General features: G+C 38.6%; 1 protein-coding gene across 2 annotated transcripts in view; it reads right to left on the bottom strand.

Annotated features, from left to right (window-relative positions):
* Positions 1–24,860, bottom strand: part of KIF16B (kinesin family member 16B) — a 147,507-nt gene that overhangs the window by 16,804 nt on the left and 105,843 nt on the right. For both annotated transcript variants that reach the window (XM_065682303.1, XM_065682304.1), the window contains exons 24-25: positions 21,609–21,698; positions 873–956 (exon numbers count right to left, since the gene is read on the bottom strand). In XM_065682303.1, the coding sequence (XP_065538375.1) occupies positions 873–956; positions 21,609–21,698 (174 nt within the window). The remainder of the gene's footprint in view (positions 1–872; positions 957–21,608; positions 21,699–24,860) is intronic.

Genomic DNA, 24,860 nt, shown 5'->3' with positions numbered 1-24,860 from the left:
AAAATCAAAACATGCAAGAAAAGATTCCAGTTGGAAGCAATCTACTTTTAGATTAATTTCTTTAAATCTCTACTTAATGCTACTTTAGCTCTACAAAGAATATAATTTGTAATGACCTGCATGATCAGGTAATCCCCCTGTGGCTACAACAGAGTTGCAGGGCGTATGGCTTAGTCTTTGTTCACGCCTCTTCTTTCCCAAAACCCCACCTCCTGCCCCTGGGCTGCAATAACACATTCATTAACATAGAAATTTGAAGACCTAATGTGTGATAGGACTTAAAATTATGTCATTCGCACAGCACTGCAGAACAACCAAAAAACCCCACAAATCCTCATTAACTCAGTAACCTTGTCCACAATAAAATTACTTATTAAAATTAATCAAAAGGGAAAAGATACCCAAAACACTCAGAAAGCTGGGTTACAAAATAAAGCTCAAAGATGCCTAAATATTGCTTTCCTTCTGTCATATTTGGATATAGTAACTATAATAAAATAGTAAATCTTCAGCTAACAAACTGCATTTAAAGTAGCAACGTTTTTTTTAATCTTGTCTTGAACAGAGACCATCTGTCCACAGTGAACATTTACCTCACCCACAACCTTTCCCCCTTAAATAAACATACCTCCTATGAATATCTCTAAAGAGATGGGTTTTTTCATAGACTAGGATTAATTTCTTTTGTTAAGGCATGTTTCATTACTTTGCAATCTACTGCTGCCATCTCCTGTGTTAAACGAGGCAGCAAGTAACTTGATACTTACAAGCAGGCTATTTAGCTTTGACCATATGGAAATGGTTTCTGGTGGTCAAGCAGAGAATTCTCCACCTAAATACCCAGCAGAAGCCTGTTAAAAAGTTGGCGTTACCTCTAAGTGACTCCGTCGTTCTGCAATCACTCGTTCATCCTTGTTTCCAAAGAGCTTCTTTGGGGGGAATTCTAAAGTGGCAAGCTGGAAGACATTAAAGGATGAATCGGTATCAGAAGTGACAGCCTCAAATGAGAAAATTCTCTTTAAACTTCGAAGCAACTGGGAAGAAGAAAATGCCAAATATTCATGAGCTACACTATATGCTATTAGCATATATCACATTACACATTTCTACTGATGTTATTACGATCTGGTCTGTAGTACTGCTAAGTATGTATTTTGTCACCAGTGAGAGGCAGGAAGTGAATTTAGGAATCAGACTGCCACCGTTTGCCCTCATAAAGATTACAAAGGTGCAAATTGAATCTGATGTGACAGCACCCACTAGGAAGTGAGAAAGATCTTAAAAGATCGCTTTCAGCCTCTTAAAAACTGTGGTCTCCAACTGTACTGCTGTGCAATTTGTCTTTTCTTATGTTGCATTGTAAATGTAAGATCATTGGATCTAAGCACTATCACTGAAGTTATGGTGTGGAAGAGGGCATTGCTGGACTCCAGCTGACACCTGAGCCAGACCCAAGCGACCTTTTGTTGTGTCTTGAGCTATAATTTCTTCCTTCACAACAGGGACAGGCTAAAAGCATGCACCTGTGCTGAGACAACAGCGAAGATAATGGGAAGTGGGACTTCTTGAGCTGTAATGCAACTGTAGCTCAATCACATTAAAATGTGTATCCACACTGGAAGTGATAGCTTTGATTTCTGAAGAGAATCCCCATGAGCAGGCAAAATCCCATGTATCTCACTGAAAATGAGGCAGCAGCACAACTAAAACCAGCTATTCAGATCTGTCCTTTTAGGAGTTCTTCCACAAAGGTGTTCAAAGTTATCTTCTCATTTCTTTTTCATCCTGTAAGAACTGTGGCAAGCTATACTGGTAAGAGAGAACACAAAATAACTGCCTTTCTTGTACACCAACAAATAAAATGCTTGAACAAATTCCTGCCAGCTGTATCTGGAAAATACACAAAAAGAGTGAAGACTTGGTAACAATTACCGGTGAACTTGGTTTGCTAAGCCAGTGCTGCTGGGAACAACGCACAAGAAAGCAGTCCTCAGTCCTCTCCACGTAGTTTGTGTTTGCACTTGAAGGCACATCAAAACCTATTTCTTCCTAGCTCTCACTGTATGAGACAGAAATGTGCAGCCTCCCATTGGCATTGCTGGAGTTGTTTTGCAGGCAAAAGCCCTGTGTAGAAATGCCTCCTGCATGAATTCTCCTGGCTATTTGATGATATTGAACTAATAAACAAGATACATCATTTTCTAGTATATCAGCACATACTGGACTGTAGAGAATTTACAGCTGGTTTCAAGGAGCAGCAATATACTGAATTAAATGAGGAGCTCCATTATTAACATTGAATGTAAGCATCTTTAAAATGCAGAGGAATTCTGCAATACAAATAATTTATTCCCATTCTCTGGTTCAAGTCCAACAAGGACAATTTTAAAGAAATGCCTAGACATCTTCAAATAAGTGACATAAAGTGATGTGAAGCACCAGAGGAGACAGAAGAGATGTCTGCTCTGTGTCAGTCTCGCCAGCACACCCCAATTATATTCCTCAAATTTCTCTAACCGTGTCCTTCTCAGTGTGCCTTGCTTCTTCATGTTGGCAGGACAAGCAGTCCACGAGCAAACAGTTTCCTATAATTATGTCCTTGGGACTTATTTTCACTGCATTACTCACTCCTTACCCTATATAGGATTATAAGTGCTAATATCTTCAAGGACTTCAAAACCCCACCCCTGCAGAAATTATATTTCATTAAATAGTACTGCACCATGTCATTACCAGCAACAAGCAGATGAACTGGCTACCACTGCAGTCCCCTCCTGGCTCTGAGGGAATTGTTCTTCCATTTATTTCCTAATAAATACTTTCACTATAAAATTTTAAAATAGGGTCTGTTAAAAAACAATTTGCACAAAGAAAAAAACCTACTGCTACAACGTCCTCAGACATGCTCTGTAAAGGCAAAGCAAGGGATTACAGCTAAAATCAGGACTGAAATCTTTATCTAAATTAAGTTTGATTTTAACAGGCTTATGGGGACTGATTGTACAAAACTTTGGGACAGGCCAGTTGCTTTCTTAATCTGTTAGCTTTCTGCATACATTTTAGGAGAAAAACAGCTGCGTTTTCTAAAGCCAGTAAGTTTTCCTAAACTCATTGAAACCAAAGGAGCTACGCACAGAGTTTTAATATTTCTTCACTCCCAAATCACTGTGACGCACAAATCTTTGAAACCAAGCCAATGAAAGACCATTATTACAGTCATAAATTTAACATACAAGAGAAATGCCTCAGCCAGTAAGCCCAGCTCTGAAATGTTCAAAGTCACAACATGTACCTAAATGAAAATCATAATTTCATTGCTGGTCAAGACCTGGATCTGAACACTATTGACATAGAGAACGATATATAATAAAAACCTCCAACCAGTTCAGAATGCCAATGTGCCAAAGCGTATTTGGCCCACATATGTATGTTACTTATGTTTGTAATACACATGTGCATACAAAATACACCTATACGTACATACGTGCAGCCTGGGAGGATTTTGCATCCTGCAGAGGGTACATTACAAAGGTCTTATCAGCAGCAGCAGTCACCATCTCTACAGAGCTGGATACAGAAGGCGCAGAACCTGTGGCCTGCTGGAACATTTCTCTGTTCCAATCTTTTACCAAGGATCCTCTGGCTGCTCTTTTTCCTAAATAACTGGCAGCTGTTCACCTCACAAATAACAAATGGAGACCATTCCTGTCACAGATGACCACCCAGCTATATGACAGAAAATCTTCCAGCCATAGATTTCATCACTTCAGCAGCTCTTGGAAACCCTGAATTATTCCAATGTGTTCTATTTCACTACATGCCAAGAGTCTAATCCCCACCAAAATGAAAAGAGAGACATTCAAAACTCTCCAGGCTTTAGTTTCAGACTGTCCGAACACTTAATGCAGACATGACAGCAACAGTTTCCACCCAGCTCACAGCTTGAAAATCATCTTTGCAACATGAGAACTAGAACCATTCATGCGGCAATGTGACTTATGCAGTCCTCTATGTGACTGTGTAATTTCACTGTAATAGGAAGCTGATCCATTGTAGTATATTTATATAAAAATACAATATTAGTATATTTAGCAGAGGTAGTGTGCATATACACACACACACACACCCACATTGATCTCTGTCACTCTGATTTATAAAGGTATTCCTTTAGTGTGGGGAAAAATATGCTGGTGTAAGAGGTCTACAAATACACAGAGTGATGATAAAATGTTCTCATCCCATCATAATTCTGGTTTATAAAAAAAGAAAGGAAAGCCCAGCAATATAAATATACTGAAGTAATGATGCTACAACAGTCTATAAAGGCCCTTTGTTCTGATGTATTATTTGACATACAGACTCTGAAAGTAATTATATGACTCAGAAATGCAGCGATTCCCAAGAACGTTGAGGTTTATCTAAAACACTCATTTAAGTCAAATTGCAGCAGCAAATATTTCAATAAATTCAAATTTTGTTATTACTACTGCTACAACACCTTTAAGAAACTGCACAGCAACTTCAGATGAGATTACCACTAATGCACACAGCACAGTATGTGACCGAGCCACATTTGTTCCATCACTTACATATGTGAGAGATCTGCAGGTGTAGATTTTGCATCAAGATGTTTGCCTTGGCTCAAATACTGTAAGAGAATTTCACACTATCCAGATTCAGGACTATAAATTATTCTTTTAGAGTTAAATAGCTGTGTACCCTCCGGCTCAAATTAGTTCTTCAAAGGTCACACCTTGACTATGAGATCAGCATTTTGCAGCAACACAAAGCGTAACAGTGGGACTCTACAGGTAAATTATTCTACTCCCCTGAAAGGCCTGAAGCACGCCCCTCCTCTCCCTGTACCCCTTGCTGCAGTAGCAATGGAAGCATTTGGCAGTCGGTCTTTTTCAGCAGGGATGTTTTGTCGTTTTCTAGGGTTGCTGATGAGGTGATGTGTTTTCTGTCAGGGGAAATTAAGAGGCATATTCCCCAGCCTGGCAGGAAGAGAGAGCCTGAATGATTTCCTGAGAACTGCCTGTATGTAGCATGCAAGATTTCTAATTTTTATTTTGGCTGCAGAAGCATTTCCCTACTACGCTTCATTATAAGCATCGCTGCAATACGTATTCCATTCTGTACATAGGAGCATGCACACGCATACACATACTGTGGCCAAGACTGGGACTACTCTTAGACCCAAAATGAAAAGTCAGATAATATCTCAAAATAGTACAGAAACACCTCAAGACCACACGTCAGCACTCTAATGTCTTTCAGACACTAAACTTTCTACTGTTAATGATGTTTATCCTATCTGGCAATCGTTGCTAGGCAGTAGCAGTCTTAAGGAGAGGCAAACAGTCATTTGCAATTTACTCCCTAATTTCTTTATAATAAATAAAGACTGTGTTTTATTTCTGGGTCTTGTATTACGTGGGGGTATGTTATTTGTCTGTGTCTCAGCAGCCTTATCTGTAAGAAATGAGGCTTACTTACCATAATACAGTATTTGTGAGATTAGTACGATCAAGCTTAGATAGTACTAGCTCCAGTCCGCAAGGGGAAGGTGCTTCAAACCTAGAAAGTGTTATTCTAGTAAATTTTAAACAGCTTAATTGATTCCTGTACACCTCTCACATTTCAGCCAGGGGACTGGTTTTAACACGGTTATCTGCAGGTTTTTAATGCTGGTAAGAACAGATGGCAGAACAGGAAGCGACCCTTTCTTTAGTCCCCTCTTTTATCTTACATGCAACTTTTTGACCTTAGGATTCACCTGCTTCTGGAAACAGCATATACCTCACAATATCTGTATGGAAGCATACCCTTTTACAGTGAAACCATACATCTTCATAGCCCTCAACTATTGATCCTCAGGAAGAGATGCAAATTTGGAGACCGGCCTTTTGGAAACCAATAGTGTGCAAATGAAGGCTCCAATACCGTGAAAGGCTCAGCCTAGGACGGAGTGCACCCTCATTTCAGGACCTTCAGAAAACGAAGTCATCAGTATTTGAGAAGAGTGTGCTTTAGTTTCCATTATATTCAGTTGGAGACTCTTCACTGACATTAACTGAAGTTTGCTAGGGACCTACTGGATTGAATTCAGTTCAGGGGTTTTATGGTACAGCAGAATATAACATGTTAATAAAAAGTCTTGTGCTGTACTTTGCAAAAGATATTTAAATATGTAGTGGACCAAAGTAAAATGCCACATAATATAGTCATATAGGCTTGACACTTCTGAAGCGTGAAATAGTTCCAAGTGTTATGCTCCCTAAACATTAAAAAAGTGTCATTTTCCAACATCAAGCAAAAATCTACAGGATTGAAACATCTCATTATTTCTGATGGGCAAAATCTATGTTTTAGTGCCTATAATATGGTAAAAGATTTTTTTATAAGAAGAAAAACAGGGCAGACATTGATGGAGGCTGAGTCATCTTTAATCTTTCATCCCAAATTCTCTTTGTGCTTCAGTGTTTTGATACATTTAAATGGGGGGAAAGAGGGAAAAAAAGAAAATTAAGGAAATGCTAACTATTAAAAAGTCAGTCTTCTTTAACTCTCATGTTACTTTTACAACCCTGAATTTTCTCATTTTTCAAAAGGCATGTCTGACTTTTGATCCTTTGTACCAGAAATCTCTGTCACAGATGAGAAAAATCAAAGAGAAGAATGTGGCATGGTTTTGCAGACAGTGTGGCTGCACCTGACTTGATTTTGCAGTGAGTAATGAAAGAAAAAACTGTCCTACTTTTAGTTTTTGAAGTTTAAACAAAGTAACTTAAGCCTCAACTTCTCAAGACGTACTAAGACTCCCAGAGTATAAAGAAATTGGACAAAAGCTGTATTCTTAACTAGGAACTTTCACTAAATATTTAGGGATTTGACAAAAAGGTAAAAAAAAAAAAAAAAAAAGCTTAACTTCTGTATTTTACTAAGATTTTGTCTGAAATAAGCCACCTGTTCTACACAATTTCATAAGAGACCTTTAGGCAAAAGGAAAAAAGGTAACGCTTAATGAGCAGATTGAATGTTACTTTATTTATAAAGTAGATAAAAATCAGAGATTAAAGATAAATAATTTGAACACATACTATCCACTAAAAAAGAAACCAATAAAATAACTTAAAAACCACCTAAGTCACATTTTCAGGTAATACAGATCAAACTAAAGTTCAAATGTTGCTTTTCCAAATATGACTGAATGGAGACCTCATAGAAGCCTTCCAATATCTGAAGGGGAGCTATAGGGATGCTGGGGAGGGACTCTTCATTAGGGACTGTAGTGACAGGACAAGGAGTAATGGGTTAAAACTTAAACAGGGGAAGTTTAGATTGGATATAAGGAAGAAGTTCTTTACTGTAAGGGGGGTGAGGCACTGGAATGGGTTGCCCAGGGAAGTTGTGAATGCTCCATCCCTGGCAGTATTCAAGGCCAGGTTGGACAGAGCCTTGGGTGGGATGGTTTCGTGTGAGGTGTCCCTGCCCATGGCCGGGGTGGGGTTTGGAAGTGGATGATCTTGAGGTCCTTTCCAACCCTAACTATTCTATGATTCTATTATTCTAATACTCCAAACCTATTCTCCTTTAAAAATGAGCAACACAGTCCTCCATTATGTAAACCCTCCAGTGCTTCCCCGATGTGCACCCTGTAGGTAAGTGTCCCCCAGAGGACAAAAAGATTAAAGACAATATTTTCCATTATCAACTAATCCAGGTGATTCTTTCATGGATATTCAGTTTGTCATCTACTTTTCCCCTTCTATTTCCTTGGAGAAGACTGAACAGCTTTTAACAGCAATAAAAGCCACAATTTATTATAACAAACAAGGATAATTAACCTCCTAAACCAAAGAAAACCCGAGTGACCAGGAAACAGAACTGGAAAAAGGTTGTACATGACCTTCCTTCTACACACAGTGCCCCTGCAGAAGGTCCCCAGTAACAGGCTACCACAGTCATTTCTTCACTGTCTTTGAGTAGACTCTGCTCCAGCACCTGTTCCCCAGGTCTTTGTAGTGTTTCTGAGACCAGAAAATCTGCTCTAGGCTCATCCCTGGTGTCTCTGTGAATCCATCAGAGCTGCAGGCTTCCAGCTTTCTGTGTTGTCTCTCCTTGCTGCTACAGCCTGCAGTGCCTGGATGTCAGGCAAACACACACAAAGGAATGAGCATCTCCCTCCTTCCTTGAGGGAGTCTACTCTGAAAAATCCTAAATAATCAGCCCGCAAGTATCTCCCTTCGGATAAACACAAGAGAGATCATATTGCAGAGTGATGCACCGGAGTTTTGTTTTGGGGGAATTTGTTTTGTTAGAGGTTTGTGGGGGTTTTTTTGTTTGTCTGTTTGGGGTTTCTTTTCTGGTATCTCCTGAGTACAATTACAGCACAACTTGGCTTCTCATCCCTTTACAGAACAACCTTTTCTCAGACAGGAACCTGGTTTGCCCCATGTACACCAGAATGCTCTTTTCTTCTGACTATCCATCCTTTTTGCTCTATGCCAAAGTTTTACCTGCCCACAGAACTGATGTAACATTTGCATTTCTGGCTGGCAGGAGGAACTCCTGGTTTGCATGTTGCTTTTTGCTGGCCCCTAGTGCAGGCAGCCCGGTGAGCAAAGTCTACTTGATACCCTCTAGAACACATCCCATAGAAGCCAGTGTCCTGGAGACCCTGCTAGGGTTAACCTGCCAGGCGAACAGTGCTGCAGCTTCATACTGTACTCAGACCCAACTACAACTGCTTGCCTTTTTTCTACTTATCATTCTGCAGCATCACCTATACATAAATAGGCACCTCATCTCCATCATTCCCCTGCAATACTGGCATCAAGACACGCAACAAAGCACAAGCACTTCCATCTCCTCCCTTAAGTATATGCAGTTCTATTGTGAGTCCCATTGAAGTCTGGATGCTGCAGCTAAGCCCCAGAGGTCATCTCCTCTATATTCACCAATTCTTCTCATGATGCACAAGGTCTCACAGCTCTCCTGTCTCTAATTCCAGGTAACTCTCTTGGAACTTTTAATATCTTCCTGGCATGCTTGCCAGTCACCTTCCTCAGATAGGCATAACTGTTTCTTCAAAGAACATTTCAACTTTTTCTGTCACTGAAGAGGGATAAGAACACAAAAAAGAAATTCACCTCCTCTTAACTTCACTCTTATGATGCAAAACTGCCAAGTAGCACTGGACACCAAAGATTTCTCTTTTGTATTTCACTAACTGTGCCTCACTGTCTTTGAACTGTGCCCATATGCCTATCGAGCAATCGCTTGTAATTATCAAAAAGGGTTGAGAGTTCTCATCTCCAAGTTTCTCCTTTTAAAAAGCGGGCTGACCTAGACTCGATAAGCATTTTTGTAGCTATGGTGAGACGTGGAGTCCAGACTTTATTGCATTATTTTACCTCTATTTAGTCCACCTCCTGCTATTGAGAAAAATCAAATTAACCACAGCCAAAGGAGTTACCTTGCATTACAGGGGTGTTTTTCTTTTCCTTAAAGTAATTTTGAGACTAGTCGGAATAACAACATCCCAAAATGGAGCCATAAACGACGGTCAATATAATATTTGACAAATTACTTCATAATTCTGCTCATTATAAGCAGAACGATATCATTTAAATACAGAATAACTATAAAAATGAGCAATAGGAGATATCAAATTTATGCAAACCTTTCACAGTTCTATAAAATTATGCAGGCTTGGGAGTTTAATCTCTCTTATGAAAACAGGAAACTAATATAGCCAGGGCATCTTTCTAAATATAAACCACTACCTGCACAGCTCAGGATTATCAACCAAAGAAAGAGCAACAAAAATTGGCCTAGACAGCAAAGCAAATATATTAAGTTCTCTATGCAGGTTGCAGAAAGGCAGAATAAGATGGTGTAGAAACTGCACACACCAAGCCAAAGTGTATAATTATCTCACATATAAGCCAGACAAATCCAAATTAAAATGATTAAATACACTTGGAAAATAAGCATGAAAAAATTGTAACGTATCATGTCCTTGCAGCCATGATTTTGCTCCCTTGTTCATCTACCCCTTGCCCCAGGATAGAAGTCTCCTGGGAAAGAAACCCAGTACTGCATGGCAGACCATGGCCTAGGACAAGGGTGCATGCTGACCTGCAGAGTCTATGGACAAGTGTAACACGTACTCTCTATGCTTTTAGCTAATGATTTTGCAAACTAAACATTACTTCTTTTCACGTAGTTTCGTGTCACAGTGCTTGGTTATTTCTTTAAAGAAATGACAACAACTGCTGGGTTTGCAAGGTCATGTCTTCAAAGCTCAGCACATTAATCAATCTTTATCAATGTGTGGCTCAAATCCCACTTCTCAAAAAGAAGGTGAAAAGGAAATTTTTTGGTGCTCTCTCTAGGGTTTATTTTTCTTTCAAAAATGATTTGGGATTTGATTCATTATCTTCCACTGGGATTTCTAGCAAGGTTATGGAAGTGTCTCTGCAACAGAAAAGGCGGGCCACACAGCAGGCACCACTTGTACTACATTCCTGCTGATGTCACATTTGCTACCACACCACTTTGATTGCACACCAAGAAGTCACAGTACCATTTGATGTAAGTAAGAGAAATAGGTTGAGAGAGGAGAATACACCATAGCAGCTTTCACAGCTCTTCCCAAAAAGATTTGCTTGTTGCATACAAGCTCATCTCAGTGACATCTGGCAGCATTTATGAAACATCCCCATCTCATGAGCCCAACTGATGCCGTAAATTTCAGTCACACTTGCCTTTGAGAAATGCTAATAATGAAAACTCATCAAAGAGCAGCAATAATTTCTACTGCTCACTAGATGGATGCCTTTCTGATTGCTCGAAATTAATGGCAGATCTCAGGGTCTTAAAGAACAGCTGTCAGAGAGAAATACACCTGCAAACAAACATGCAGTTTGCTGCTAGGTTTGATTTGTTATAGATACAAAGCAGCAACTCTCACAACAAACTGGACTGATTACATGGAGAAATTAGCTAGCCTTCTGCGTCATTGAAAACGATAAAACTAGAGAAAATGCAGTCCAAGTACAAAATGGGAAGATTAAAAAGAACTACTTAGTCCCCCTTCCAACAGGAAGAGTGATGGAAAGTCACATAGGTTATATATAAATTTTCACTTCTATCTAGTCTTAGAGACATTGCAGAACCAGTTACTTTATCACAGGATTAAAAAACAGCTGTAAGCCTCATACAAACGTGGGATTTTTCTCCCACTATCACTGTTGTCCCTAAGTAAAGCTTAAAACAACAGATAACTAATTAAATGTAATAAGCTGAAAAGATACATTCTCAGGAGTTTGCTTGGCCAAGGATTTTGAACCTGCAGGACAGAAGCAACTATGGGGACTAGAAATAACCCTGTTATGATCAGTTTCATGAGCAATACCCTGTTTACTGCTCTTGAGATCCTAGAGTCATGGTGGTGGAGAATAGATATTTGCTTCCAAGTATAACAAAATTTCTTGATCAAGCACTTGAAGGTCAATGCTTAGAAAGCAAGATCCAATTATATACTACACATACAAGGAAAACTGGGAGACACACTCAATTAAAACACCATGGTATTGAAGTCAACATCATTATTTTGGTCAAGTGAGAAAACAGGGATGTGCTTAACTACTGCAAGTATTTGAGTTTGGATTACATTTACATGACAATAAATTTCACATTTACTGCCTGCCAGATGCATTCTAGAAGGCTAGAATATTTGTCCCCAGCAAGCACTACATCACTGAGCCTGCGTACAAGTGATGCTGCTCCTACACAAATTTTAGTAACCCAGGAAAGCCAGAAAAGCTCTAGGACCACATGAAATCTTTTTTTACAGCATCCTTAGAATGAGTTATAGCACATAAGAGCCTCCAGGTACAATCAGAATGGAAATTATGCTACTCTACATATGTAAACAAAACCCGGCAACACAGTAGTTTGCAATTACTTCAACAATACTGCTATTACTCAAAAATCGAACTGAGCTTAAAAATAAAGGTATTCTTATTTATTCTCCAATTTAAAAATGAAAATAAAATTGAAGGCAGACTTGAATGTACAGCGAGTGATTTATGGATTTAAAATACCTAATACGCTAAAGCTTTGCTGCTATTTTTTTTTCCAAAAAAGACATGAGAAGACTAGGATATGCAGTGTTAATCATCAGTTCTATCAGTCATACATCTAAATGTATAAGGAAAACATGCAACAGGCAGCACAGTTGAAACAAGACTGGGTTTGCTACTATCTATGCTATTTGTTCAAAATTAACCTCAGTATTTTCACAATAGATTTAGAGCTGGGTCCTTATATCCTAAATCAACTGAAACCTAAAGGGTTCTGCTTAAAAGTCTATTTAAACTAAGTGCGTATCACTGACCAACACAGTGAGAACATGCTGTTCTTCACAAAACCCTCAGAACACAGTGAGACTGTCGATAACAGCTAATGATTAATGAAGCACAAGTCTTCGAGTCCTCCAAAGTAAGGTAACCATGAAAAAAAAGAAGGAAAGAATGAAAACTCCAATCATTCCCTCTGCCTTTCACCAAGCAGGAACAAAATAGAGACACGTAGCTGCAGTCTAAGACATTCCCCCAGCCTATAGACAGAAGCAGCTAAGAAATGGCTCAATCTCAGTAAGCACCTAACCCCAAGTTTCTTTGTCTAGGAATGGCTCTTCTCAGAGACATATCTCTCTCACAGATGGCTGTTACCCATCTGAAACTAGTTTACTGATGAAACAACATTAATATTTTGATATCATGCAAATTCACTGGATTATTGAGCAGAGCCTTGAAAATCAGATTATCAAACCATCAAAGCAATCATTCTGTCAATGGTTTGTGAATTATGAGATGCAGGCCTCACCCTTCTCCAAATGCTTCTTTCAATTTCTATATTACTAACGTGTAAGACTTTTGCACAGCACCATCAATGAAACCTGGCATCTGATGTCTGCCTGAAAGTTAATCTTGTCTCATGATGAATTAACCAGAAGACCTATAAAGCTAATGGTATTTTCCCAGAGAAATGATGGAAACCCACAGGTTTCACTGGGACAGACCAAAAAACCTAAGTCTCATCATTGACCAAAACACTGGAGGGAGGAAGAAGAAGGAGGACAGATAGAGAAAAAAAATGTGTTTCTGCAGACTTGCCTGTACCAAGCCAAGAAGAGTTTGCTGCACAAATCTAGCACCCAAACCAACAATAATCACAAGTTAATCCATAGCCAGCCTTTCATAAGGCTCTTACACATTCATATTCAGTTTTACAAGAAGAAAAATTCACACACTGAATTCATTTTCCCACTAGAAATACATTGGGAATTGCATATTATGCTGGAAATGTATATGCCAGGGGGGTTGCTGTGTCTCAAATGCTTCAGTCCTGGTTAACAACTATGAATTCAGAGGGACCACATGGAATAAATACATTTCCCCATAGTCAGACTTGCACTGAACTACATGATACCATCAGCAGCTGTGTTTTTCATACTTTACTTATGGGAACAAGTTCTCCTGTTCATTTGTAGACTGTAGTGAGCAAAGTCCCAAAATTTCTTTTAAAAACAGCCAGCAGACAAAACTCTTGTGCTGCAGAAAGGCCAGATCAAGCATTTAAGGATTTACCTCTTAAATCATTTCTGCTGCTAGTGGCAAACTAAAGCTGATATGGAAGTACTACCTATATAAACCTGCAGGCTATCAGAATGCTCTGAATTTAATATAATTAGGAATAGGAGCTGGAAATGTGTATGTGACAAAATATGCTTCCTGTGTGTGTACTTCCTGGCTGTCAGAGGTGACAAAAATATGAATGTTAAAATTATATATACCACAATTACTGTAACCTGTACTGAATAAAGGTGAAGGCTGTTAATGCCATGCTTCTATAATACTATTCTAATGTTTACACACAGAAATGTATTCTAAAAACTACTACTTTATTTTTCCTTCAATATTTATGTAAAGGTACATGACTAAGGCTAGCAAAACTCCAGGCCAGAAAGTAAAAACTAGGGTCTGCCATTATTTTAGGATTTATGTTTCAAAACCTATTATCTAAACGCTTTCATACATACTTTTCGTTCTGCCAGAAGTATTATTTTAATACACATCATGGCACACGCTATTTACAAGTACATCAACGTTGCAAACTATTTTCATTTTAATCTGTATCCAAATATAGTTACCTCAAAAAAATAAAAAAAAGAAGCTTTTAGAGTGCTTATGCATTCTTGGTGCTTGCCCTAAGGTTGTCACATTAAATTTGTTACTTCTATTATGTGTTTCCATTGTGTACAAGCAAAACTACAGTACATATTCTTGATTATTAAAAAACAAAGTATCCAAATTTGCTAGTTAATATCCAGAAGCATCCTTCCAATACAGGCTGAACACATCTTCTAGTTCTTCACTGCATCAGATATTCAAGTACAGAAATGCATCTTTAAATATTGCCATGGACTGTGCTCACCAAGGGTCATAATGCTCCTAGAGGCTCAAAGAACCTGAATGAAGTACCCATATACAGACAAACCTAAACTTTCTACAGTAATGAGACAGCAATTGTTGCAAGATTTGTACCATCAGGTTCATTACTATATGCTATACCATTCCCTCCCTAGTACATACAATTTTAAATAGCATCTTGGCCACAAACATCCTAAATATCAATCTCAGCAATCACTGAACCTGTGAACCGGTTGGGACTTTGATCACTGCAGAATAAAAGCATTACAGGTTTCAGAACAAACTCATTGTAAATATCATCTTAGAAGTTTTTGGTTACAGAAATTTACAGTACTTACAACTGGACACTAGAAGCATCCAAATGTACAGAATTTTGCATTCAATGTGAGCATACTACTCAAACACCATATATTAATTAAATGTACAGTTGCTTATGCCAGTAAATGAGAAAATCCAATGGTAAATCCAGCAAAGGTTCAGAACGGCCAGCTCTGATGCAACAAGCTTTCGACTTGTGCTGCCAGAGCAGCTCCTAAGCTCCAGAGCTCACTAGTTACATGGCAACTGGCCTGCCAGCCCTGCAAGCCAAGTACCTCAAAGTTATTGCTTCTTCATCCTTTTCCCTTTCAAAGTAATCCCAGGAGACTAACATGAATTTCCCATTTAATGAAACACTACAGCTGCACAGTTACAAACCAGAATCAGAGCAGCCAGACAGCCAAGATCCCAGACGAAATGCTGCCCTACGGGCTCTGCACAAGTCTGCTGCCTTAGTGCTCTGTTCCTGGTTTAATTTCTCTGTTCCTGAGGAGGGAGAATTCTGCATCTCTGGTAAGACCTTCTAAAATCATTTAAGAATTACATAAATAGACAGAAATTATCCCTGAGGCTAACTGGGAGGGGAAAGGGAGAAGAATAAAAATCCACAAAGCCCCAGCAACCATGTCTTGAAACTTAGTCAACAATTGCATTTCTCTGTCAGTCATCCTGGACACTGACCCTGGAGAGAATCTTTCCCAGAATCCAAGAATGCTCTCCTAAAATTAATGGCTTCACCTCAGACAAATTCCCTCTACACTGTCTGTGCCAATGCTTCACATTGAAGGTTTCTTCTTCTTACTACTCATCAAAAGCACCAGATGTATGGACCACTTAAAAAGGAAATGGAGATCCTTCCCTGCAATCACCCAAAAGAGAAGTACAGAGGCAATAGGAAAGGGCAGCGAGATCAGTTAGTGGTGGTTACTTGAATAGTTCATGACTCTTGATTCATCATTAGAGAGCTGAATTACTCCTAACCAGTAAGTAGTACTAGAAAACTACCAAAAAAAACAACTTAAAGAAAGGTTATAAAAAGAATTTAAGAAAGGATTACAAAACTGGTGTCTCTCCTATTTTGATAGCAAACATATACACAGTATTTTGGGTGGTTGCAGGCAGTATGGATGGATAAAACCGGACCTGGCTTCCCTGAGATATTTCTTGTCCCCCTCTTCCAAGAAGCAAAATACTTCCAGTAAAAAACTGACAGACTACATTTGAGTTTTGAAAAATCTAAAATATTTAAAAATGTTAAATAAGTTTGCAACAAATGTTTTTAAATCAATATATTTTCAAAAATATTCACAGTTTCTGAAAAACAGAAATTTTGTGCTGAGTTTCATGCAATTCTTATAGTATGCAAAGCAAAGAGCAGCCTGTTAACTCCCAGCTGACAAGAGCCTCAAGTTCACCCAAACAGAATGATACTCTGTCAAACAAAGAGATGTCAGATAAGCAGAGGATATTATCTTCAGAAATGAAAAGAAGGAATATAACTCTCATCTCACTGACATTATCAATGAGAGCCTTTCCTCCAAACACTACACTAAAAAAAAGGAAACCAGACAGCATTTTTTCCTAACAGTTATAAAATACAGTTTTTACTGTCCTATACTGTGTGTACTTGAAAAATCTTGTCACCTAAGCAACAGTGCCTAACCCATGATAGTGAATCCATGACATGGATGTTTTACTGCAATACATCGTGCACACTCTTTTCCCTGTTAGGAGTAGCAGACAGAGGTACAGGCAGATGACATGGGAACTTTGTCTTGAAGGTTTATGTAGATGTTCCTGCTGTTTCAGATATGATTATTATATATCCATTCAGTCATGTAAGATGACAAAAACCAAACCAGCAGAAAGGAAGCTGGACCAATTACAGCCTAAAAATCTAGAGAAAATTATAAATCATCCTTTTGTATTTTAGACTGTGAAAGATACAAATATGTGTTTATACACAGACCTCCATACATCAAATACAAACACACAAATTATTACATTCTGTTAAATATGTTAGAATTCAATAGCTTTGGCACTCCTGCAGAAATCTTGCCTACATATGTATGTCCTTATCTCCATGAATGAATCTATAAATGCAAGCATATCTCTTAGCTTCTCTTTGGCAGCTCTCCATGGATTCACTAATATTTTAAGTCAAGAAGCCCTATTAGTAATAGAACTGCCTCAATCGTGTTTCCCTTAATACTATATACATTTTTATGCGCATGGAAAGAGGTTTTAAGAAGACTGATGGGGTCAATAAGCAGAGCCTACAGTGAAAGCCCACAAAACCTGGTTTAGATGCCTGGATGCAAGTGGGAATTAAGGATTGCCACACGAAGGAATGACTTCATAAACACTGGATTTGGGTAGGAAAAGACAGGCAGACAGTTGTTCCTCTGCTGTCCTTTGAAACAGGGAAAAGACAAGAAAACACTAAGAAGAGAGAACTGAACATCACAACCATGAACTGGTAAGAGAAGATTAAGGAGGAGGAAAAAAAGAGAATCTTACTCTCAAAGTTCTCTCTTCTCTATCAAATACACCATTTACTCCTGTTTCTGACTAATAGCAAGCAAAAAGTATATTCCTTTATAAAGACTGAAACTGAAAGCCAAGTATGGTTTTAATTAAAGTTCCAAAAATAGTAAGAGAGTCTCTAACAATCTAGCAGTGTAAGAAAGCTGAGGCTTGGCAAGTGACAATCATACAGGCACAGCTAAACGCTTGGTATTTATTTGCCACCGGCACAATCTTACCCTCCTGCAGCTTCTTCAGTCTTTCAAAGCTCGCATGTGACACATTTCAGTTACATATTCAGTTGTCAGCAGCCACTTAACTACATTAGAAGAAATGTGCAGGTATATAAAATATATGGCATATCGTAAGACTGGAAGACATTAGATAGTTTCTGCTTCTGAAAGAGATACTTTATTTTTGCTAAACCTTCCTAATAAATCAGTTTGCCAATACATTCCTTTGGGAACTCGGTGGCAGCAACACGAAATGCGAGATCAGCAAATTATTAAAATACTGATGTAGTAACTCAGAGCTGAGCAACTAATGAGCTGTAAAGTTCACTTCTAAAAGCAGGACACTCATACATTAAACACGTCCACAGTATTTTCACTGTTCATGATAAATATTAATTTAGAGTTGGATGGTGAACTATATGCAAAATAAAATTCAGCTCTGATAGATTCTGATAGCATTGCTTTTAAGGATCAACTTTCTTTGGAAGAATACACGGTAACTAAGGAGGTAATTTTGCCAAGTTTGGTATTAAAATGCTTTTTAGCATCATGGTGATTCCCAAATTAGGTCAGTGACAGATGAGCAGAAGCAGACAGATGATTTTCAATTTACCAAACAAACTGAACTCATGTTGCAAAACCAATCAAAAAATTACCATATATTAAGGCTACTTTAAATAAAGGTAAAAATACGGGAAGCCATCACTCACATATGTGACACTGATGAGGACATTCCTTCAAAGAAAATAAACACCAAATCTTTACTACAGAACATGATACTTCATCCATCACCATGTGCTCCCCTCTGATAAACAAGGACACAGTCATTTGCAGAAATGCTGGTGAGTAGAAGAAACCAACTGCTTGTTAGGTAGGTTTCTTCTGCTCACAAACCTGCCATTTCCTTGGGGTGTCTGAGTCTCAAATCCATAGACACAACACAATGCCCTGTACTATGTGAAACAGAGAAGACAACATCAGTGCTGCAAGCGTTTCCAGAAGAGGTACTTTAGTGACAGTACCTATATAAAAGCAGCAGATGACATAATCAAATGCTTATCTTACTTCTCTTGAACTTTGGTGTGCTTTGGACCTAGCAAAGATACGCATTCTTGAATCTTGCTAATAATTTATTGACGGTTGTTGTGGAGGTTTGATAAAGGCTGAAGAAGATACTACTAAAGCTACCTATCTGTTGTTTCAGAAAGTAACATGACTAAGCATTTCTTTCAAGCATATTAGAAGCCAAAACACATCAGAATTCTTCTCCAAAGCGCATCGTATTTTAGGGAAAGTTCTATTGACAAACTTCTAAGACTCGGTATTTTCCCTGGACTTAAAAAGTTGTTGAGAAGGGAACAGATAACTTAGTAAAACATACTGTAATGCATTTCCTTTGTGGAAATTAGAGATTTAATTATCTGCATAGTTAAGCAGATAATTCCATTCATGTACTACATGTGAATCTCAATAAGTTTACCTAAGACACATATGGCAACACAGAAGTGTCAACAAGAAACAAATGGGCACATTAAACTAGAGAATACATTGACCTTGCAAAGCATGACCACAGAGAGAAGGTAGTGAAAAGAAAAAAGCAGCAAAAGAAAATTACCTATATAAGCTACCTATGAAGTGAGCGGTGTAGAGAGTGGAAAACATAGATAAAATCCACAAGAAAAATATTAATCTATTAATTACAGTGAAAACAACTTCAGACTCCAAGATGAAGAAAACTATGTACCTTTGCTCTAGGCTGGGATTTTTTCTCAGCTATATGCTCTGTCTGTTAAAGTCTCTCTGGATGACAGACTTTATTTTGACCTAGTAATACCACTCCTATGTTCTTATGATTCTTCAAAACAAACAAGTAATCCCCCCAAAACCCCACTCTCTGCTGTAAGACCGGAAAAGCCTGAATTTGTACTGTGAATCACAAATACTTGATTCAAAGAGGTGACCTTACTATGCTGCAGCACATGGGACATTTTAATAGTGACTTTAAGAACATCAGATTTCTCCTGAATCTGACTACTCCATCCAAGAAAGAAGGTGCTCTCCCTCTGACATAACTAACAACCAAATTCAATTGCTCCTTAATGGGTTGTCAGTACCGATAACAGACTGAAAAAGTCTACTCAAACACATTCTCCTAAGAAGAGAAGATCAGTCTGCAGAGGGATTCAGGCGGTCCTTTTCTATTTCAGCTGGACGACTGCCTAGCTGTTTTTTCAGGAATTAGATGCAATTAGGATATTACTGTTGACAGACTATAACTCTACCGTCAAAGAGGAAATGGCAATTCATTCAAATCAAAAACATGAGACTGATGTTCATTCACAAGTAATATTTTTAAAAGCATTTGTGGAAAGAGAACATTTAATCTTTCCATTCAAAACTCATTTTTACCTTTACAGATTTTCTGGCAATCAGAAATGATGACCTAATTTTCTTTTTCTTTTCTCTTTCTCTCATTTTATTTTCCTTCAAACTTTCCCTCAGATATTTGGGTCATGGTAGTTTCAATCTTTGCTTTTCAATTTGTTTTGGAACGCGAATGATCTTACATACCAAAATCTCCACAAAACACAGATCTACACATTTTACTCTTTAAAATTCAAGGGGTCAATTAGATTTTAGCTCAAAAAAAATACATCAGTGAAGACAAAGCATTTGCAAACTACTGCACCTCTCTCTTTCTTGAACCATGTTAATATTTTTCAATATATTGCCCATGAATATGTGACTCAGGCTTCTTTGCTTCTGCAACTCTTAAATTAGGATCATTTCCATTGTTTGAATGATTTATTTCTTTCAATATCCAAGGCAACAAGTAGAAAGGAAGCAAAATGTTAATGATTAAACGTTAGATGTGAAACCAAGAACTGTAATTCGAAACAAAAGCTCAGTGCAATGAACTAAAGCTCTGTCAGGCACAGCTCCTCAATATCCTCAATACCCAGTGTCTCTGAGGTGGTCAGAAAGATCAATTTTCCATTTTGCAGAAACCTGGAAGCCACTACTACAACAGGGTATCTGTGGAACAATGCTTTTTAAATGAGGAGTTGTCAGGATGACATGATCTGACTGCAAGTATCTTGCAATGAACAAAACAGTAACCTCCAGGGAACACCAGTCAGCAGTAAAGGGAATTAATGGCTAGAAGCAACACATAGAGTCGCAGTTTCACTGCAAAATCCATCCTGTACCTAGCAGCTTCGGAGTTTTAAACTGCTGAAGGGGCTGCCAATCTTAGTAGAAGCACCAAGCTGAGAGGAATCATAGAATGGTTTCAGTTGGAAGGGACCTTTAAAAGTCTAGTACAATCCCCCTGCAATGAGCAGAGACATCTTTAACTACATCAGGTTACTCAGAGACCTGTCCAACCTGATCTTGATCACTTCCAGGGATGGGGCATCCACCACCTCTCTCAGCAACCTGTTCCAGTGTTTCACCACCCTCACTGTAAAAAAATGCTTCCTTCTATCTAGTCTAAATCTCCCCTCTTTCAGTTTAAAACCATTATCCTATGTCTTATCTCAAGAAGCCCTGCTGAAACGTTCGTCCCTATCTTTTTTACAGGCCCTCTTTAGGTACTTGAAGGCTTCTCTAACGTGTCCCTGAAGCCTTCTCTTTCCCACGGTGAACAAGCCCAACTCAATCTGTCTACATAGGAGAGGTGCTCCCACCCTCTAAACACCTTCATGGACTCCTCTGGACTGGCTCCAACAGGTCCACGCTCACCAAACCCATATCTCTCCACCTCAGAGAGAAGGATGCCGTGGGGGACCATGTCAAAGACCTTACAGAAGTCCATACAGACAGCAGCTGTAGCGAAGAGCTTGTCCACTGATACAGTCACTCCATCATAGAAGGCCACTAGTTTGGTCAGACAGGACTTGCCCTTGATGAAGCCATGCTGGCTGTCTCTAATCACCTTCCTTTTTGAGTAAACATTGTCCAAAAAACTTACTTTCAAGTCTCTACCTCCACCCTTTTCTACAAAAGTTTTACCAAAACTTACCTCTGGGTACTTCATCTTTAAAGTTTTATGCATTTCTCGAAAACGGCTGTACCGCCTGAATACCGTCCACGTCTCATCCAGGACTGTTATCTGTATCAGACAGTACAAAAAAAGAAACAGAAGTAAACCCACACAACACAAAAAAACATGCAGTATACAAGCTTATCAGATTAAAAGGGGCAATTCTTAGTTCCCTTAAATCCATTAGGACTTATAAATTCACTTAGATTTTATTCATTACAGTGACAGAACTGTAATTAATAAGGAGCACTGACTGCAAAACAAAAAATACTACATAATGAAAACACATTTCTCGGACAGAGCTCATTGCTAAATACAATGGGATTCCGATTTGTAGGGTAAATAATTATATATGCCAGCTTTCAGTAGAAGATATTCCTTTAAAACACTCCTGGTCTGTGTCATCATTATGTTGATGAACATCCCATTCATACAAGAAGTTTCATTAAAATCAACAGAATTGCTCCTGTGAGTAAAGCACACAGCAACAGGAGTGAAAGGGGACAGCAAGCCAACCTTAGCAAGTTATTCACAAAATCCTCATTCGAACTGAGAAACCAACAAAAATACCAGGGAAAGGAAAATTTTCACTGTCTCAAATAAAATGAGAGAAATATGTAAGTGGGTCATAAAAATGTGTGACTGAAGCCTTTGATTTTACAACAAAGTCCTTCTACAGCTCCAGTGATCCAAGGCTACCAAGAAGCAAAGCTGCAGGGATTTTTCTACACCACCTAGCAGAGCTGGAGAAAGCCAGCCAGCAATGCCTAAACCTAGAAAAAGTGTTGCTTTTTTAGCCTAACAGGCCTAATATGTGATATTACCTCTGCCTACCTATGATTTTATGCATGAAGATCAAAATAAGCATTTTCATAAAACACATTCCATGAAGACACAGGCTTTTTTATCTTACAATGACTCCTAAAATTAACAAGTCGTTCTTCACTATTGAGCCTATCAAAAAGTTATGGAGGTAATGGAAGTTGCAATGGAGCAGGATAACTCAGCAGTAAGTCCAGAGGAAACCAGCATCCATGAACCACTGTTGACAAGTGCTACTCCATGCTCGCAACAAACTCATCTCTGCTCCACCCTTCTCCATCCCCACTGCCTTTGCTGCTGTATACACAACATGGAAATAGGGGAAGTGTTTTGGAAACCAGAAGTTTTTCTGTATCTTATGACATCAGGAACCAGGCCTGGATTTCTTTTTCTCCTATTTTTGCCTCCATTTTTAACTAAAAGATGTGAGTAAATAAAACTGGCTTGCTCAAAACTTTCCACAGACATTAAAACACAGCTTCTTCTAGCACATGTCCACAATGCAAATTCATTATTTCTGATAAAATTCATCTTTCATGCCACCAGCAAGCTCAACCGTGCTAGCACACTTGCATGAAAGACTATACGTTGTTAAGAGTGTCTCAAACTACAAATCAAGTGAATGGATTTAACATGCACAGGCAGGTTTAACGTAAAAAAGTAACTATTCAGGAATATGCATGTTCCACTGATCTCGATCAACTAATTAACCATTTTGTTCTGAATAATTACTGTTATGTAGCTTAGTGATTTCGAATTAAACATTAGAATGCAATGGATAATCATAAATATGTTACTCATTCCTGCTTTCTTTTTTCTTTAATTCTGTATTTTAGTTTTTCTTAGTGGAATTTTAATGCAATAATTTCATTTGTCATGATTTTTATTCAAAAATGACTTCTTTTTTCCCTAGGGTTGTCACGGCAGCATGCTTTTAAGGGAGCAATCTAGCACCAAACATTCAGGACTTTTCCAGCTGCACAGCCTGAGGAAGACATGTGTGCCAGCTTGCCAATGATGTTGTCGGCTGTGCATCTGACAGCTGTCTAGGTGATAGCATGATACCAAACTTACCCAAATCAAGCTGCCTGCAGCCAATTATTTATTAGCTTTCTTCTACAAAGTTTAATAAACAACTTGTTAGAGACAGACAGGAAGGAAAACAGCAAAGCCATGTATCTGTGCTGCCTAAGAACTGAAGGATTTTCTCTGGAGTGTTTTCTGGTGGCTTGGTTTGATCTGATTCAGTCCCTATCATCCTCTTCGTTTTCTTTCCTAATTCTTGTAATGGGAAGTAATGCATTGCAAAATTCTATTGTTCCCACTCATATTATTGGTAAGTGAGTTTCAAAGCTAAACAAAATCTTCACTAGTCCCTGAAGCTCAGCAATAATGTTATTAGGACAGACAGATCAAACTCCACTCACATAATGAGGAGAATTATAGCACACCTGACAGAGCAATAGCATTTCTAGAACAAGGTCTTTTATTCCTGCAGCTGAACCAACCAGTTTGTGCTGGGATTCTTTTCCCCCGTTTAAAAAAAGATGTATGACAGACTATGTGCTGTCTAAGTATGGGATAGGGATATATGCAGATCTATGAATACAGCATCTAAAAAGCTCTAAGTTGCCTAAAAATATCTTGCAACATTTATTACTGAAGATATTAATCTGATAGAGTTGAGGGAAGATGGGGCTTTTTCTTTTTTCTAATTCAGGTACATATAGGGCATGCATTGTTTTCCTTATGAACTACGCATCAATGAGCACTGCTCCTGTTTCACTCCAATTCTGCAATAGTTCACTGAGCTCAGAAAGAAACTTAGACTAGAAACACGGACATTTTGAGCAGACACACCACAGCACTTGGCTGAACAGAGCTGCTACTGGATACGGAGAAAAGCACTGCTTTGGGGTGCATCTGCCCAGATCATCTCCTCTAGAGAACTTGCCAGAGATGACTGAAAGGCTTGAAACAAGAAAAAGCCAGTTTCGAAAGAATATAAAACAGGATAAATAAAGTGAGAGAACTGAGAACAACGAGGGAAAGAGGAATAAAAATGAGATGGCTTATCTACAACTTTCCCTCTTGCCAGAGGATCCCCTGCAGGGCTGTGCTTGATTCCAGCCTTTGTTTCCATCATCTGCTCTCTGGAGACTTTGCATGCCTTTATGTGAGCTGGAGTTCCCCCTTCCCTCCTGCCTTGCTGCTTCTTCTGCTGTTCACAGGTACTGTCTGCAACCCCAGGCACTGCCTGGAACAGATACCAATGGTCTTATCGATACAAAAGCTCTTCCCACATGCTACTGCTAGCACAGCAATATTCTGCATATCACAACAACATGAAAGGAAGGGGAGAATACAAGAATAGTTTTCTGGTATTCTAATTCAGCTCAAACATAAATA

The sequence above is a fragment of the Lathamus discolor genome, chromosome 5 (assembly GCF_037157495.1).
Source record: "Lathamus discolor isolate bLatDis1 chromosome 5, bLatDis1.hap1, whole genome shotgun sequence".
Taxonomy (NCBI): Eukaryota; Metazoa; Chordata; class Aves; order Psittaciformes; family Psittacidae; genus Lathamus; species Lathamus discolor.
This window is presented reverse-complemented; position numbering and strand designations above follow the sequence as displayed.